At 41.2% G+C, this 20,080-nt stretch overlaps 1 protein-coding gene across 2 annotated transcripts in view; it reads left to right on the top strand.

Annotated features, from left to right (window-relative positions):
• Positions 1–20,080, top strand: part of LOC107377226 (receptor tyrosine-protein kinase erbB-4) — a 439,798-nt gene that overhangs the window by 210,118 nt on the left and 209,600 nt on the right. For both annotated transcript variants that reach the window (XM_054747637.2, XM_054747636.2), the window contains exon 2: positions 5,209–5,360. In XM_054747637.2, coding sequence (XP_054603612.2) covers positions 5,209–5,360 — 152 coding nt within the window. The remainder of the gene's footprint in view (positions 1–5,208; positions 5,361–20,080) is intronic.

The raw sequence follows: 20,080 nt of genomic DNA, 5'->3' as shown, positions 1-20,080 counted from the left end.
TCAGACCAGCTCTTTCTAAACATTGGTAGGTTTTCTTGATATCAGCCACTTCAGTTAGATATCTGAAGTGGTGGTACATCCCATGTAGGGATTTGTCCTCCTACGACTGTGGGAATTTGAGGTTGAGACATTCACTGAACATGTCCTGTGTTCTTCATGTATGTATGGATCTTGGATGTTTCATCCTGGTCAGTGGCCCTCTCACTCAGTAGTCCTCGGCCTCCTTCCTTATGGCTAGTGTGCATTCTCGGCTGCATTTGGGATGGAACAAAATAAATGTCCACTGCAGCACGTTTCTAAAGTTAAAAGAGAGACTGCACATCAAGGGACTAATTGTGCATATTAGCTTTGTTTACACCACAATTAATCAAAATATTGATGCTGACACATTGACTTCATTTCAATAATTGCACAAAATTTGCCAAATATTGCAGATTTGCATTGTTGAAATGATTGCAAAAGAATTTGCAGATTAGTTTTTAAACAGTAAAACTTGCCCTGTTACTTCCGAGACCCATAGACGTTCTTCCCTTTGTTCTCACCGAGAACACAACCTGGACTAAACACTGAAACGTTGGGAGGAAACAAAGGCGACAGCTCAATTTTTCCATTGTTCATGACTCGATGCTCTGCAAGAGGACCAATGAAGGGAGACACGAGGAAGGTGGGGGAGTGATGGCTGAGAGCAGAGGAACAGAAGTCAGGAGGAGCATGAGGAAGAGGAGGAGCAGATGGATGTGTATATTTTGGAAACAAGCTGAGAGGGCAGAACTTTTACAGGAGAGGACGTGGGCCTAATCAATTCAATTTAAATCAAGTTTATTTATATAGCGCCAAATCATCTGAAGGACCTTCACACAGTAAACATTCCAATACAGGTCAGTTCATTAAGCCAGTCAGAAAAAAGTTTCCTATAAAAGGAACCTGACAGGTTGCATCGAGTCACTGACTAGTGTCAGAGTCTTTACAGCTGTCCTCATACTAAGCAAGCATTCAGCGACAGTGGAGAGAAAAACACATAGTAGTTTTTCTCCTCTCTGTTTCACCCTTTACTTAATTCTGTATCATTGATTGCCCTCGGTTTGCCTTCTCATTCTGTATCTGCACATGTGTGTGTGTGTGTGTGTGTGTGTGTGTGTGTGTGTGTGTGTGTGTGTGTGTGTGTGTGTGTGTGTGTGTGTGTGTGTGTGTGCACGCTAGCTGATATTGGCTTTGGAGACTTGCTTTCTCTTCACTTTTCACCTCTCCCCACTGACCTTTTATATTGGCACACACACACACACACACACACACACACACACACACACACACACACACACACACACACACACACACACACACACACACACACACCTTCAGGTAATAACAGATTATTACAGACGCCACTAAACTTTCAACTCCACACAAACAAATTACAGAGAAGCTCTTCCTGTTCTTATTGATCGGACCGAATTCTGATCCCTCTCTGAGTTTGTCTCCATTTTTAAATTATTCCATAATCTGTCTGCGTGTGTATGAGTGTGTATCAGCAGATCTCATTTATCACCTTTGTCCAGGTCCTTTCTATGTCTTTCTGTGCAGAACACCCTAGACTGTGGCGGTCCAAAAGATCACTGAGGGGAGGAAGTGAGCGCCTCCTCTCAGAACCTAGGATCCATAAAGCAATAAGGCTGTTTATGAGCACTCGGTGTTGCTCAACATAGAGCCAAGTTCAACAATGCAACAATTCTTTTTTAAGCAAAACAGTCTCAGAATGCATGTGTGAAACCATGACCTTTGACCTGAAAATTAAATAAGTGGCTGTTTCGTCATAATATTTGTAGAAATTTCTCCTAACAACCACCAATCTGACCTTTCTCTGTGGAGACAATATTTCTGTTAAACATTTTTGAACATGATCTTATTGGTGTCTTATGATCAACAATTATTTTTAAAACAAACATTATGGATAGATCTGTTTAGAATACATGTTTAGGTTCCCAACATCCAGCAGCTTGTATATAAAATTGTAAATAACTTGTAATATAGTGTAAGAAAATTACTTGTGTTAGGCTCAAAACTGTGGTGCAATCATGGCACAAAATAAAATTATTTAAAAATTATGAAAATGTTATTAACATTATTTACAGATTCAAGCCAGCTCATCTCACGTTGACAAATAAGGGATATCTATTTAAACTTTTGCAAAATTTGAGCCTAATTTAATCTAGAACTGGGTTTCGACAAATATCCAATATTTTAAAGAGACTTTACGGAGTTTGGAATTTTTATGCTTGCGATTGCCCCCTCAGGCCAAAAGCATAACGGCAGCTTCAATAGAAGGCTCGTGCACGAGACGCGCATGCTGTACGTGCACACTCCTTAACGAAAATAACAGCTGAGACAGTCCCGTGTGTGTGTGTGAGTGTGTGTGTGTGTGTGTGTGTGTGTGTGTGTGTGTGTGTGTGTGTGTGTGTGTGTGTGTGTGTGTGTGTGTGTGTGTGTGTGTGTGTGTGTGGCCCGGAGGACAGAGGACAGGAGAACGCGCAGCTAATTAATTAAATAATTTGGTTCTGTACCTTTCTCTTCAGCACAGCCGACAAAGGGTTATGATGGGTCAGTCCTCCTGCATGCTCAGATCATTCCCTTCCCTTGCTTGAAAAATTGTTCCAAAATGAAAGTTGAACCCACATCTTTTTATCTGTGAATTCAATGCCGTTCGGCGAGTCTCAAATTAAAATTTGGGCATCTTACTGTAAAAAAATGTACCATTAATGTAAAAAAGAAACTCTAAATGAACTATGTTCACACCCACAATCGAACCCAGGTCTTCTGCATGAGAGTCAGACATCTGACTAGATGAGCTACACACCAGTAATATTCAAAGTACCTGTAACTTTTATATCATTGATAACACCTGCAACAACGTCAAACCAAAGAACGGTTTGGAGCGAAAATGGCTATTTTGTTGCTAATTTGCAGGAAATATCTAGAAGAAAGTAGCTAAGGGTCCTCAGAAATGTAGCTAGGTTTGTCACTAGGCATTAGGAACTGCGACAAAGTCGCTGAGTTGGCACTGCCTCTCTCTCTGCTGCTAAAGCTACTGATAGCAAATGCTACGGGCTATGCCTGAGCGTGAACACGTATGAAGCAGCCTGCTCGACCCGAGCATCTCTCTTTTTCTGTGATTTTACAGAAAAACAGGCAATCACAATAAAAATGCCAGGGCTCATTCTACAGGACCAGGGCATTGCAGGAGAATGTATGAAGAAGAAATTTATTATTTCTGTACATGTTTTGGCTGTCAAACTTCCATAATGCCCCTTTAAGCTATATAATTAGTGATGTGGATGACTGCTAGGCCCACCACATCAGGCTGTTCACTACAATGTTGAAGCTGGACTTATTTCTGTGTTTTTACAAGGACCATGGCAGCCATCTTGAATTAAGCTGATGTCAATACCCATCAACAGTAATAGTGGCCTGAGAATTTTATTCAATTCCATCTGGTAGTTCCCCAGACTTTTAGGAGGTTTTGGTGGAAAACACACATTTTTAGTTTGCTATTTGGAAAGTGTTCATGAATTAGAACCATTCTTGTGTTTGTTTCTGTTTATATATATATATATATATATATATATGTATATATATATGTATCTATATCTATCTATCTATCTATCTATCTATCTATCTATCTATCTATCTATCTATCTATCTATCTATCTATCTATCTATCTATCTATCTGTATATATATATATATATATATATATATATATATATATACTCTGTGACAGAGTAAGAAACAAAGAGGTGTAATTTATAATGTACATTCAGCTCATTTAGTAAAAGAGAGTCAAAATGAACATTTCAAAACTCTAAATCTGTTATGGCGATTCTGCAAACAAGCTAGGTTTTGAACACGATCATGGAACACTCACCCCTTCCCTCGAGTATCTCTCCTGAGACGCTTCTGTCGGAACCAGAAACCTCCAGTGCCAGAGGAAACAAGATAGCGCTAAACACTAGCCACTGTTTTCTAGGTTCAAATGTTTTTTTGTTGTCCATTACTTCACATGGTGTTTTTCTTTTTGAGACTCTGCAATTTGTCCTAAAGTTGAAGTGGTAGCAGCCGGCTGTTTCTCCTCTGGTATTACTAACCTCTCACACCAGTGGTGTTCTGTTGCTAAATACGTGAGTGTGTAATGAATGAAGAACCCAGGGTAGTGCGGCAGTTTGACCAGACCGACAACCGAATGAGGATGTGGAGGTTTTTAGATAAATGCAAAAGAACAACTTTATACATTTTTTCATGTTTTTTTTATCCCTACAAAACATGTAGAGCAGTACTATGAAAACATGTTTTAAGATAATTTGTTGTCCAAACACTAATGTACACACTCAGCATCTGAAACACACACCCCAGTGAGAAACCCTGTAGTGACACTTGTGGCTCCAGCACCAGCAGAAAGGAGCAGATGGTCTCAGGACTGCTTCTGGGGACTCTGAGGGACTGGAGGAAAGGCTGGCAGGAACAGGAACTGGGCTCTGTGGAAACAGGAGGACCTAATTACAGTGTTTGCTTCTTCATCAACCAATTCTCATGCAGTTTTCGTTAGCTCTGCAGACTAAAACGATTGATTGCTGCTTTCCTTCTGCAAAAGAGTTTTACCTCACCTTTTCATTTTAGAGCTTTACTGAGGCGTTTGGTGTAATTCCCAGAAGGCCAACAACATATGTTGATGGTTTAATGACTCATTCAGCTGTAAAATCCCACAACCTTCTAATTGCTTTCCCTCCCCCACACGTTACCAGAGCCGTGTCCACTCGCTATAATATGTTCAAAGTCTTGTAATCTCGTCAGCTGAGAAAAGACAACCCCCCGAAAAGGTCAACCAATGCAATTTGAATAACTTTGATTAAATGGTGTGCCGATGCCAGACCAGAACTGTAGGTCAGTGCCTCGGAGAAATGATTCACACCCTTCTAACCCTCCCCAGGTCCAGACCCCCACAGCACACTTATTGCTGAGGTGTCACATCAGCAGCTTGCTTTCCTCATTTTGGGACAAATTTTACATACTTTATTCAACTTTTTATTACTGTCCTGTTCACATTTTAGCAGGTTTTAGTTTCACAACCTCCGGCTTACATGGGGTTCTTTCTGAATCTGCAATGAAATAAAGTCTTAAAAACACTGAAGCTTTATGACATTTCTTTACCCATTTCCAGTTTGCCCTGGAACAGAGAACAAGCTGAGCACCCTCTCCGACCTGGACCAGCAGTACCGCACCCTGAGGAAGCTCTACGAGAATTGCGAAGTCGTCATGGGTAATCTGGAGATCACCAGCATTGATCGGAACCGCAACCTCTCCTTCCTAAAGGTAAGAATGGGGTGCAATCCACGCTTATCGGGGAATGCTGACATCACCAGGTACTACAGGTCTGAGTTTTGGTCATTTAAACTGGCTTCTCATTGGATGAGACTGCTGGTGACAAATAAGACAAAAACGTCTTAAGTGAGTTTACCCAATACCTTTCTCTTTTGATATGTTTTAAATGTCCTTTGGGGAGCCTCAGGGCCTTGTTCTCGGACACTGTACACTTTAGAACAAGTTTAACAAACTAAATAAAACATGTAGTTGCTGTTGACATATTTTACTACTCTGGATTTGTTTTTTCATAAGTAAGGAAGTGTGAGCAAATTGAAAATGCAATGTGTTGCATTGAGTTGCTGCAATGTGGTTAGCTAAACAGCTTTTTGTGTTGTATTCAATAAAGTGGCTGGTCTGTGTATTTATGACACAAGGTCCCTAGAATTGAAGCAGGAATAAATTGAATGTTGCATTCCATTTCTGCACTTATGTTTGCTTCTTGTTCAGTGAAACATCTTCCTGAGGGAATGCAGCCCTCATTAATACACCTGTGGCTTCCCTGCTCTACCATGAAACTAGAACTAATTTAAAGGTGTTATATGTGCCAATTCAAGTTATAATTTGTGGATTTCTTCACAGTTTCCTGGTGCTAACAGTACAGCAATGATGGCAGCATAGTTTAGTGCTTGGCCCGAAACCTAAGGATTGCAGGTTTGAGCACTGTCTGTTGAGGTCGTTGTGTCCTTGGGTAACATACTTAGTCGTTCTTTCTTGCTGGCTGTGGTCAGAGGAACTGGTGATGCCTTTATATGGCAGCCTTGCTTCTGTCAGTGTGCCCTAGGACAGATGTGGCTACAGTATGACCAGTGTGTCAATGTGTGTACAAATGGATAAATGACTGATTAATTATAATGCATCTTGGGGGGTTGAAGAACCCTTGAAGGTGCTATATAAATACAGCCCATTTACCATTTGCATCCCTCAGGAGCACGAACAGTGAAAAAGGCCCTGGAGTTAAATGCCTTCTCTCTTTCAGCACCACGGACAGCGGCACACCCACTGATTTTGCTCTTTATTAATGCTTCCACATCATCTCGGTTTTGGATGCTAAACCTTACTATGAGTTATTTGCTTTACAATCACAATATTCGTTTTCTGATTGTTAAAACTCCATTCTGGGAGTTAAACTGTGGAAACCAAATTAGACTTGAAGGCCGTTTGAATGGTTTTCTCTGTGCTTTTAGGAAGGCTGAAAACTGAGTGAAATGACCTAAGAGTGTGGCAGCCATAACATGAGCTGGTTGAATTCCCTAAATGCCACTAAAGTGAGCCTCAGCACTTCCTTTATGCCCTTTTGTTAACATAAATGACACTGGTCTTTATTATTTTAACAATCCGGTGACACCCAAAGATTCTTTGCCTTTACAGCCGACTCATCAGTAACATCTGCAGCATCTGCATGTTGCCGCACTCACTTTATTACTATGCAGGATGTTTGTTGGCTTTACATTTTGCATCTGTTTGCTTCTCTTTTACCGCCTGTGTTCACATAAACTTTATCCCAGTGAAATTAGTGAGTCAAAGTGCTGCAAGGCAGCAGATTATTACGGTTTAATCACTTTCAAAGCCCTGCAAGGCTGTTTTCTGCTGTAAAAGAATCCTTATTTTTAAGAACTGCGTCTCATGAGAAAACCAGATGTTACTTGCTTTAAATTCCACATCCTGCTTCATATTCAGTCATATAGACATGAATGATAACCAGGCAGAGGAAACATGAAAAATCTTAAATTTGTTCCATTATTCTGCCAGTGCATATCCTTTGTTCTGCTGTTCTGAGTCACTATAATTTCATCTTTGCAGCAAATCCACCACTCATCTTATTATAAGGTTACTTAGTCCATTGCGGCCTTTGTTCACTTTAAATTTTAATGACATTGTCCTCACAGTTTAGTATTTTGATTCCGATAATATGAGGAGGCGTAGGGAAGCTTTTATGCCACACGTTAAAACAGCATTTTGACCATTTCTGAGTTTGATTATACTTTATAAATATATATATATATATATATATATATATATATATATATATATATATATATATATATATATATATACATACAAGCTATTATTTTTCATTTTGTCATGGAAGATTTTTTGGCTGAAACAGTTTTTTGTTCACATTGATCCACTTATTTATTTATTTGGATGTTTATTTCTGTCATGATTGATTTGACCTTTTAATTTCCATAACAAGAAAATAAGTTGTAATTTTTTTTCTTATTTGAAGAATTGGTGATAAGAATTTTGTTTTTCAAAAGTAGAAATATTAACAATATGGTAGCAATAGTAGAATGTAATGTTTTCTTTTTAATTCAAACATCTTCTGTTTAAACTTGCCACCCAGCCACACACACACACACACACACACACACACACACACACACACACACACACACACACACACACATACACACACACACACACACACACACACACACACACACACACACACACACACACACACACACACACACACAAACACCACACCCTAGTTATGTTGAATGCAAGTTTCTATGAGATACATGGTTAAAACAGGCTCCACCCCAGGGGCGGCGTTAGGCCCGGCTACTTGGGCTGAAGCCCCGAATGTTTTATGAAAAGACCCGGATCTGAAACGTGGAAGTAACATGCAGTACCAAAGTCCAACATAGAGGGAGCAGCTAGCAGTAGTTTGTATACAGCCTGCCTGAGCCTCCACCATTGAAGAAGAAGCCCTTCAGCAGCCGGGTTCTTCTGCACTCTCTGTCTGAAACGCATGAGTGAAGATGGACATAAGGACGTTTTTTAAACAAAAAGTACAACGACAGAACCCCAGCTTTGATGATACTGGTGTTGACTCAGGTTTGTGAGTCTTATTTGAAAACATTTGTTGTGCTGCTGGTTTGCCTAAAGTTAGCTTACTTTCAGTTGTTAGAGAAAGAAAGGGAATATTTACTATCATCTCACACTAAACACTAACAGGAACAACACTCTGCCCTGAAAATGCTTAATATGTAGCTTCAGATTAAAAATTATGTGGTACAAGACAAATATATATGATGTAGACTAGTGTGTGTCACATGTGTGTGTGTGTGTGTGTGTGTGTGTGTGTGTGTGTGTGTGTGTGTGTGTGTGTGTGTGTGTGTGTGTGTGTGTGTGTGTGTGTGTGTGTGTGTGTGTGTGTGTGTGTGTGTGTTAAGCCCCGGATCTTCTTCAGTCCCAAATCCACCCCTGCTCTAACCACTGGTTAGGGTTAACATTAGGAGACCTGGTGATTTCAAAAGGTGAACACAAATTTTAATGTCTAAATGGAAGAGGGCAGACCACCAGTCTTTCAACCCCACAGTCAGAAAATCACATAAGAGATTAAAAGGTTTTACTTTGCAATGCCTTTTTTAAATGTAGACATCTCTGCAATAAGAGAAACAGAACTCATCCAGCTGTGTTAACCTTGCCGGGTTTCTAAACACATCTGTATTAGCAACAAGTGTTGGTTTAAAGGCCTGGTATTCTGTCCTTTTCTGTTTGAAATCAACTACACCCTCAGATGAGATGAAAAAAGGCTTTTCGCCATAAAACTCTTGTTAGAACACTTCACTAGCTGTTAAATAATTGTTTCTAATGTCCAAAACATGATACCATTGTAAAATGCAAAACTAATACAGCTTATTGCAGTTTTCCCTTAAATTCTGAAGATGTACAACAACAAAAAGTTAAGAAATTCATTTAAATTAAACCAATTTGACATCTTCACATTAGCATTCATGTGAGCTGATGCAGCTGAATGTCTTATCAAAATGTTGTAATGAGGACTGAGTTCAGCTTCTTAATCACTTCAGGGGAGATCATGGAATATGATTGAAGCCTTTTCCCAGGACAATTGAACACCGTTTAGAACAACGGACCAACTGATAAGACCCTGTCTCACAGTAGGATCTCCGTCCCGCTATATAGGCCCCTGGTTCTGCTTGCCTGTCTAAAGGTGTTTACGCTGTCTCCGTCATCTGGGCCACAGCCACTAAGGCCCCCACCCCAGTTCCCCCGCTGTTTAATGAAGTGAGGTGCAGTCTAATTACTGGGCCAGCTCTATCAAATGAACGGCAAAAACAGTCCCATTAGACTCGGCATCATTAGGGAAACAATTAGGCATCTGTGGGATCATAAAATGAATGTGAAATGGGTTGGGGAGGGGTGGTTGTCATAGCAACGGTTTTCCAAACTTCCTGCTGCTGACAGGAAGTCAAAGAAGCCCCATTGAAACATGGTGTTTGTATGAAAAGGACAGGTATAAATAAAATCTCACATCCTTCTGAATTAGAAGCCTCACTGCTACAGTACCTACACAACCCAGAAAGTGTTACTTGTTTGTTCTGAGCAAAGCTGCATTATGTAACATTCATGGTAAAATAAAACCATTTTTTAAATCTTTATCCTGTTTTTTTTAATCTCCTGACCACACGACAAAACCAAGTTCCATGATTTTATGTAGAGGTAGCAGGTTCATTTATTTTGAATGTTTTTAGGCCGGTACCGCACTGTGAGAGTGTGTGCCGTAATGTATGTGCATTCACAAGGAGGCCATGTTCTCAGTAAGTTAGCCATTAAATTAGCTGATCATCTGATCATCATTAGCCTTCCAAAGCTTCCCCGCAAAACAGCTTTTTTTGTGTTAGTGCTGACTGCAGTTCCTCAGCCACATGGTGCACTCACTGGAAACTACCCAGTGAAGCTTTAAAGAGCAAGTCACCCCCAAATCAACTTTTTTTTGCTGATAAACTATATAGAAGAGTGTCTAATCATGCTGTAGACACCTGTTGTCAATAATTTGGCAGTTCAGTGCATCTTGGTTAAAATTCAAATATTCTGCCTAAAACTGTCAGTGTTGCACCATCGCCAAGTGAAAACTCAAAATCTGCCACCGCTATTGGCTAAGAGGTACACTATGACGGTAGTGTGTACATTATGATGTCACAATGTCGTTGTGACCCTGTGTGTGTATTTCTTAGCAGTTCCGCCCTCTCAGTCTGCCAGGCAACAGCATGTGTTGCAATTTTCAATGGAGTAAGACTCTGGTAGGGGGTGACTTTCTCTTTAAGGGTTTTCTATTTGTTTTATTAGATTTTATTAAATAACAGTGGTTCATGCAAAGTTCATGTGCACAAATAAGTTGCAGATTTTTTTTCTTTCTGAGCTACAAGCTGGCTGGGAATGGCCAAAAAGAGCAGCTTATGAGGAGCAGAGCGTGCATGGGCAAACCGAGGCAAACAAGGGGAAGAAACGCAGAGTGTTGCCACTTTTATGAGACGCAAAACCAGTTGTTGTGTTAAAATTGTAATTTCCGGCAACTTTGCTGCAGGGTTCTTGATTTATTTATTTCTTTTTCCCTCTGCGTGTCTCCTCACACGTTTGAGTGCAAATGAAGACAGCAGGAAAATGTAGAGATGAAGACTCAGGCAGTGAACCGAGGTGTGGGCTTTGTATTTTTTCCCACTCAGAAGATACAAATCAGTTGGACAACATCGTGTTTGGTCTCTGTGTCTGATTGTTTTAACCTTCTTAAGCTCACGGGTAAGGTTTATCTCATCTATTTATCAGGGATCAGCACTTGAGTCTCAAATGAAGACTCAAGACATGACTTGGAGTCAAATATGTTCAGGCTTTGCTCGGTCTTTTCAAAGCAGCTCAAGTCTCGACTTTTAGGGGTTTTCCAGCAGCACTACAGTGACTCGGCTGGGTGCGGTTCGTATTGAAAGCCTTTTCCTACGGCATGGTTCGTTATTTTCCCCAAACGTTTCAGTCCCTGCTTCATCGTGGTTCCTAGTGTGCTGACCTGCTCCAAAAACGCAACATCAACAACTGATGGTCTCTGATTGGTTAGGGGTGATGTCACAGGTTGTTCCAAAACTTTCTGCCTGCTGATTCGCTGCCCATAGACATATTTTAACTTGTTCAATCAATCAACTTTTTATTAACAGACTCAAGGTCCAGAAACAACAAAAACAATCATAAGATAAAAACTACACAAGAAAAGACAAAGATACAAGGAAGTCAATATAAACACCAATAGAGTTCCAGACGTCACGTGACTCTCTGAGAGCAGACGCCATGTTGGCAGGCAACAAAGGTAAAAAAAAAATGAACGGGATCGGCTTGGATTTTACTCCGTCTGAGTTTACTTCACACTTTAAAACCGAAGAAATCGTTTTATATAGTTAGAAATTAAATAGATAAAACATTTCTGACCCTTACCACGCCCCTGGGATACTTTTTTAAAACGCCAGAAGCTGTCGGAGTGGACTTCTTACTGGACCTGGCCAGGGAACCCCTTGGGATTTCCCCAGAGGAGCTGGCCCAAGTGGCTGGGGAGAGGGAAGTCTGGGCCTCTCGGCTTAGGCTACTGCCCCCGCAACCCAACTCCAGATAAGCAGATGAAAATGGATGGATGGACAAATAACATAGATTTACATGTAAGTAGTTTAAATAGAGTGCTGTGCTGTTTGAATGTATAAACTGAACGCCAAGAGAAATCACTAGTCTGATTTTTTTCCGTGAATAAAATAAATATGTCAGGCAGGAGCGTCTCAGGATCTGTCTGAGATCTGTCTCGGTGAGACAGATAATAGCAATCCAAAGTGCTTTTTATGTGTGATCTGACAATTGATCAACCCATTGCTTAAAAATTAAATACAGCTTAGCCGGTTAATTGCTGTGATCCTAAAACACGTAAACGGCAGCACGCAGAAATCACGAGGCAACGTTTTACGTGATGTTTACTTGTTGCTATGAGTAATAAGACAGAAAAAGCCACGCCAAAATAAGTTTAGGAAGCCCACTAAGAATCGTAATAAAAGCATTTAAAATAAATACCATACACAGTTGAGGAAACGTTGGTTTAAGTACCTGATATGAAGTGGTCGCTGCGTAAGTGAAAACCTTTACTCTTGGGGTCCCACAGTTTCATTTTAGTCCGGTCACTAATGCGTTTTATTACAATGATCCAACGTTTGCGGCGCTCTGGATCTTGGGGAATCCTGTAGATGGCTCTTCCCTTATGTCGTCCGTGTCTGTTCTGCATCCTGGGGCACAACAGGATTCTACCATATTTCCCATTTGATTGAGTTTTCTGACAATAACAAATAGTCCAGCTGCCGGCTTCTGCCTGCCAAGATGGCGCTGTTTCGATTTGAACTGCTGCATGCCGGGAGAAGTGATGTCAACTCCCGGAGCTCTACACCATTAATGCCATAATTCAGACTGATAGCGAGCGGTACTACAGTCAACATTAACCAAGCACTTAATAATAACATTTTCACATTGATTAACTCGACAAATAACTTAAACATCAAGTTGCTCAACAGCGTGGTATGTACTGATCCCAGAAGAAACAAACAAGCCAGCTGTTTCCTGATCAGAAAAGACCTTCGCTGCCAGCTTTTTCAGCGTTTTCACTGTTTTCTTAAGAAACAAAGAATGTTGCGCCTGGGATGATGTCGACGCCAAAACTACCAAAACAAAGACTCTCCTCTTGCCTAAGAATCCGCGCCTTTCGAGCGTTATCCGTTCTTTCATAATCCGTTGTTGAATTGCGATCGGCAGAAGCTTTTCCGGTTCGCGCCTCGCTTTTTTTACAGCAGCGACCCAAAACGTCCTCCTAACATTTTTCTGCTTCCTGATCACGTGACGTGTGACGTATGCAGATGAAGATCGGCTTTAGAGCTGAGATGTTTGTTCTCACAGTGCGGGGGCTCGTTTCGATGCCCACACAGTAAAAAAAGGCAAATGGCGACTTTAGTCATCAATGGCAGAGAATGAGTTCACATTCTAAGACTTGTGACTTGATTTGGACTTGTCATTTGACAACTTGACCTAAACCAACACTCTTAAGACTTTGATTATGTTTCAAAATAGCCTTGTCTTGGACCTGCTCTTTAGGGGTGACAGGCACAGGAGTTAAGTGCTCGTCCTGTAATCAGAAGGTTGCATGTTTGAGCCCCGCTCAGTCTGTTGCTGTTGTTGTGTCCTTGGGCAAGACACTTAACCCCTCTTGCCTGCTGGTGGTGGTCGGAGGGACCAGTGGCACCAGTGCTCGGCAGCCTCGCCTCCATCAGTGCGCCCCAGGGCAGCAGTGGCTACATCGTATCTCATCACCATCAGTGTGTGAATGTGTGTGTGAATGGGTGAATGACTGACTGTGTTGTAAAGTGCATTGGGGGGTTTTCAGGACTCTAGAAGGCACAATGTCAAATACAGGCCATTTACCATATTTAATTATGTGAAACACTGAAAAAATGTTGATTTTAATAATTACAATCATTAACTCTGAGTTTTGCATGCAAGCTGCACATGAAAATAGAAAATCCTGACGGATCTACATCACGCTGTCACTTAACGTTCGGCGATACGGAAGCATCCAGCTAAACATTTGGCTAACCATTAGCATTAGCAACTTCACCACATGACAGAACTCCTCCAGGCCTGTGTTATTGGTGGAGATTAAACATCCACGTTAAAAGTCAGTGGTAGAGTTGCGTTGCTGTTGCCCGTTTCAAGGCAATATGTCAAATATCACAGAATAATACTTAAAAACCTGCTATCTGAAGTTCACGTCTAGTTCTAAAGATGATGCATCTATGTTTCTCCCTTCTGAGTATGACTTACAAGGCATTCATACTAGAGACCAGTGCAAATGTAGATTAAACAAGTGTTCCACACCTTAAACCCTCCCACTGTCTTCATGGGCGACCCCGCCAGGAAAGTTGACCATTGAGCAGCAGTGGGAGGGTTTGACTTCGACTTGCCCAAAAATACTTTTGACTCACCCTCCTAAGACTTGATCCTTGACTTGGACTCTCTGCTTTGGCCAGCATGTGAAATGGTGAATTTGATTCCAAAGGGATAGTTGCACACCAGAGGATGTAAAGCATTTGTAACAGTCTGTTCAAAGTAACTTTGATTAATAAAAACTTTCAAGCTTAGAAATATCAGTTGTCAAATAAAATTTGCATTCTCTCTTTTAAAAAGCCTGATTGGTGTTTTACATCAAAGTCCTGAAGCTTCAAATGACAGGGAACTGTATTTTTAATGTTTCTTTTTCAAGGTCATGTGCTGAAAACAAGACAAATTAAATTGCTGCCAGCAACGACTATCATAGGATTTTGACACATTTTGAAAAGTCCTTCAAGCACTATAAAAAGTTGTGAAAGCCAGTTTAACAGACTTGTATTCATTTGCATTTTGCTGAAAAGCTAGCATCCCAGATTCCATTAAAGTGATCGTGTTTGAGTAAATGATAGATTTACGTTGTGTAATATATTCTCGCGTGCTTGTCTTTACTGAAGCCTGGCACTTAGCTGATCTTCTAACCCGCCTTTTACTGTTTAACTCAACCGGAGTGTGGAAGACGGTCTGAATAACAACCTTGTAAATTTGCATCGGGCACGAGCCTCAGCGCCTCTACGACCCTGAATAGGACAAAGCAGGCTCAGAAAATGAATGGATGGATGAAAATTGGCATCAGAGAGGTATTTATTTTCTCCTCTGAGTCACAAACTTTGAAAAATAAAAAACATTTAAAACCTGGAGTTAGGCACTTGTGTGTTTCTAGTCTGCATCCAAATATGTTACAGCGATGTCCCAAGACCAAGAAAATTTTAACTAAACTGCTATTAATGAACGTGTTAATAAAAGTCATAGTAACTCACAGGAATTCCAGCTCTGTTTTATGTTCATGAATGTAAAAATAACTCATTAAAATGTGTAATAATTCGGAGGACTAGGTTTAAAATCTGTGTCAGGGGACAACAAGCTCGTCATCTTTTAATAATAATAAGAATGATGCATTGAACTTATATAGCGCTTTTCTAGACACCCAAAGACACTTTCCACACACTCTCACATTCACACACTGCTAGTGATGTAAGCTACTTGTAGCCACAGCCGCCCTGGGGAGGTCTGACAGAGGCGAGGCTGCCATTTGGCGCCGTCGGCCCCTCTGACCACCACTAACACAGGCAAGTTGGGTGAAGTGTCTTGCCCAAGGACAGGCGGGAGCTGGAATCAAACCGGTGACCCTCCGATCATGAGGCAACCCGCTCTACCACCTGAGCTACTGCTGCCCCTTCTTTAGCGGAAAGCTTCATAAAAGTTTGACATTGTGCCTCTTTTTCAGGAAACCCTAACCCCAAATTAGTGAGGGGCGGAGTTTGTTGAAAAACAGAAGTCGATCAAGGGGTGTGCGAAGTGAAAAATTAACCCTTTATAAAAATCTATTAGATAGTTGCAAAAAGCTCTAAAACAGTGTAAATTAACAATAATGGGAATAGGAATGGTCATGTGAGGAGCCTCGGACCTCGTTCTCCTGGGGACTTTAACGCTCACGTGGGCAACGACAGTGAGACCTGGAGAGGTGTCGTTGGGAGGAACGACCCCCCTGATCTAAATCAGAATGGTCTTTCCTTATTGGACTTCTGTGCTCATCATGGATTGTCTTTATAGAACACCATGCTCAGACATAAAGGTGTCCATGTGTGCCCTTGGCACCAGGATACTATAGGGAGCAGTATAGTGATCGACTTTGTTGTCATGTTGTTTGATCTGCGGCCGCATGTCTTGGACACTTGGGTGAAGAGAGGGGCGGAGCTGTTAACGGACCACTATCTGATGGTGAGTTGTCTTCGATGGTGAGGGAGGATGCAGGTCAGACCTGGCAGGCCCAACCGTATTGTGAGGGTCTGCTGGGAACATCTGGAAGAGTCTCCTGTCAGAAGGAGCTTCAATTCCCATCTCTGTTAGAACTTCCAAAACGTTCCAGGTGAGAGCGGGTCGTGTTCTGTGCCTCCATTGTTGAGGTGGCCGACAAGAGCTGAGGTCGTGGTGTTGTCGGTGCCTGTCATGGTGGCGACTCTCAAACTCTCTGGTGGACACCGGCGGTTAGGGATGCTGTCAAGCTAAAAAAAAAAAGAAGAGTCCTATCAGGTCTTTTTGGCCTGTGGGACTCCAGAGGCAGCTGATGGGTACCAGCAGTCCAAACGGAATGCGACTCGGGTGGCCGCGGAGGAAAAAACCCGGACGTGGGAGGAATTCGGTGAGACAATGGAGCAAAACTTCCACACGACTTCGAGGAGATTCTGGTCAACCACCTGGTGCCACAAGAGAGGAAAGCAGTGCGCTGCCAGCAGTGTTTGTAGTGGAGACGGTGTGCTGCTGAATTCATTTATTTATTTTATGTAGTTACTTTTCTTTAAATAAAATGATGGACCCATTGATTTCCATATCTCCTAATTTAATTTCTCTAAAAATATATAATATAAATGCATTTCAGTTGAAAGCAGAAATGGAAGCTAACTGCTTAGAGAACACGATGCAAAAAAAGACTGAATAAAGACGAGTCTGTGACTACATCGCATCAAATGTTACGACTATTGTGTAAACTGTGCAGTTTGTCCACTCTGCATTTAAAACCTGTTGCAGGTGAACGTTTTCTTTTCTTTCTTTTTTTTCTACAAATTTCCATTGCCGACAGTGGCTTTATCTTATTTCCCATTCTGCTTTAGTATTTAAAACACCATCGTCTAAATCTGGTTGTTCTTGCACATTTGTGTCTATGATCTCTTACAGTGCTTTGTGTTATTGATATTATACACATTTATATTATGATTATTAATATTTCATATATTGCTCAGCCCTATCATAAACCAGCTCATTAGGAACGTCTTCTCCAGCTAATTAGCTCATTAAAACTGACCTGAGGTTTTAGTGTTTACCAAAGTCCTCCCACTAAAACTGAGAAATGCTCCTAAGAAGTCCTTTGGTGTCTGCAATAAAACAAATGATTGAAGGGCATCAGCGTGCCCCCACCTGGCAAACCCCGTCGTCTGCTTTCCTGTCCAAGTCCAGAGCCTGTCTGTCACGCAGAACGGCCCATTTTCGCCCCTAGGCGAAGCTCAGCATTGCGCCAAGTGGCCCTCGGTGCTCATAACCAGCTAATGATGTCACCTAGGCTGGAGGACTCTTCATTAAAGCCAGATCAATCTGGCAGCTAACGCGGGGCACAACGCCAGGACTACAGCTGAGAGCAGCAAGACAAGGGGAGGGTGGTGGTGGGGGTGTCTGTCTATAAAACCTCAAAAGGACACAGTCAGTGAGGTGTGTATTCTGAGGCCACATGCAGTCGGAGACACTCTTCAGCGAGCTTATCTCCACCAAACACCAGCCGGCAGAGACAGAGAAAAGAGAGATGCTGTACAGCTTTGTTAACCAGCACTCATCTCCAAAAATGTCTTTCCTCCGTCTTTTACAGAAAAAATGGCTCCAGAAGTTCATTTCATTCCAGCAGGGAAAAGGACATGGAGAATGGGGAAACTCAACTCCTCGTTTCTCTTGTTTGGTTTCAGCTGTAAACAAAAGCAGGTTTTCTTATAATGTGCAACAAGCTCACAATGGTCACTAAAATGACTTGAAAATGTCAAAACTAAAACAACCTCTAAAGATCAACTACTAGCACTGAGATATTTCTTATGAAATATGGTGCAGTAGAATGTAGTTTTTACCTTTAATCTCTGCAAACATCCATCAAAACGTTTTTTAAAATCAGTAAAATGATGTCCAGTCTTTGAAAAATATTGATGGATTTGTAACATATAACCATAAAAATTGGGTCTAAAATACACGGGGCGTGGTTCTTACATTCTGGGTGATGCTACTAGATGCCATGTTTTACGTGAGCCTACTACTGCAACTTCCAATGACGTCACACCACCTTAGTGAAAGTTTTGATTGGTCCAGACGAATGTGCTGTTGTACTCCTTGCGGTTCTAGTCCTGAATGCTTTTGGGGGAAATATGTTTATACATGTTTTCCTTTTTGAATGGCAGCTGAGGACAGTAATGACCATCTTCTAATGTTGAAGAACATTCCATCGTTTTTAGGAACCTTTGTTCATCCCTTGACATTTTCTCCTTCCCATAGATCCTTCACTGAAGTCTTGATCCTACTGATGGATTAAGAGTTGTTCAAGCCTTTCGACTGTGGTTCTATTGACCTGAACCAACGGCTGCTTGCTTACGTCATTGCAAAGGCTTTTAACTGCACCGGTTACGACCCAGCCCAACAGACTTCTAATAGCATAAGTTCCTTCACCTTGGCTACTCATGACTTCCCAAGGTTCTATTAATTTGGAAGCATTAGTCCCAATTAACAAACCCACCCCAGCAAGTAACCGAGGGAACTTTACCTCTTTTGAGGATGGCCACGTTGCCAACTCTTCCTTGCTAATAATGTTGTCCACAGACACAGGCAGACATTTCTGTGTAAACGCGGTTGGAAGTGAACAAAACTGTTCACCTGAGCGATCATTGCTAAAAGAAATGTAAAATAAAAGAAAAAACTATCAGCCGATAAACAGAAACCCTGAACAGCTCTGATTTAGATGAAATGGAGAAACGTCTAAAAGAACTTTATTGATCAAATAACACGTATACAGCATTTTGATTGAATGAATAGATTTAAAATGGTAAATGGCCTGTATAGTGCTTTCTACAGTCCTGGAACCCCCCAAGGTGCTTTACAACACAATCAGTAATTCACTCATTCAGACCCTGGTGGTGAGGTAATTTGTAGCCACAGCTTGCCCAAGGACACCACGACAGCAGCAAACTGAGCGGGGCTCAATCCTGCAACCTTCTGATTACGGACGAGCACTAGGCTCCTGTGTCGCCGTCGCTGTTAACAGCTAACAGAATATACAGAATTCCCCATTTTTACAAATGCTAATTACGTAAATACATTTAAAAATGTCCACATATAAGAACTGTTGTGCTTTCTGGCACAATCTGTGTCATTTGACCTTTTTTTATAAAGCAAAGACATCTTGGTGTTTTATTAACAATTTACAGTTATAAAGAAAACAGTGAAGTAGAAATAAACTACTGAGTTTATTTATTATACTGAGTTTGTTGTTAAAACTGAATTTACAAACAAAACTGCTCAAATCTTTCCAAAACCTATGTGAAAGTATAGAATCAAAGAAACAGATGCAAAGTATTTTGGCTGAGAGGTGTTGCCGTAGTCGTGTAATGTCATCGGCAGGCGCAGGATCCCGAGCAGATCCAGAAACTACGGCACCAGAAAAGTAGCAATGGCATTGCATGCCATTAAAGTCTGAAGAGTCATGCCGAGGTTGCAAGCTTTCTGCTCCACAGGTAAAAATATTCACTTTAATGTTTTTTTAACTAGCAACGGTCACAATTATCTGGTGTAAAACTGCTCTGAAATGTGTGTACTGCCCCCTAGTGCCAGGAAACTACACACTGCCATTTGAAAACAAATCAAATCAAATAAAACTTCATTTATAAAACGCTTTTTATACAACCGATGCAACTCAAAGGGTCTTGCAGATTTAAATGACCCTACATAGCCCTCATTGCCATCCCTCCCCAATAAATAAAGGCAAAAACTAAAATAAAACAACATTCTGAGACCAGCCTGGACAAAAACGATGGACCCCCTAGAAATATTGACATTATTTGACTGTAAGGACATGTTAAATTAAATAATCAGCACCACAGGTGTTCTCAGTCTGCTAATCAGTCCACTTGTGTTAAAGGGTGACAGTACTGTTTGGTATCAGGGTGTGTACCAAAGTGAACACGGGCCACTGAAAGCTAAAGACAGAGTTGTTTCAGGAGATTAGA

Source organism: Nothobranchius furzeri, chromosome 2 (assembly GCF_043380555.1).
Source record: "Nothobranchius furzeri strain GRZ-AD chromosome 2, NfurGRZ-RIMD1, whole genome shotgun sequence".
NCBI lineage: Eukaryota > Metazoa > Chordata > Actinopteri > Cyprinodontiformes > Nothobranchiidae > Nothobranchius > Nothobranchius furzeri.
Note: the sequence above shows the minus strand (reverse complement) of the source record. Positions and strands in the feature narration are given on the sequence as shown.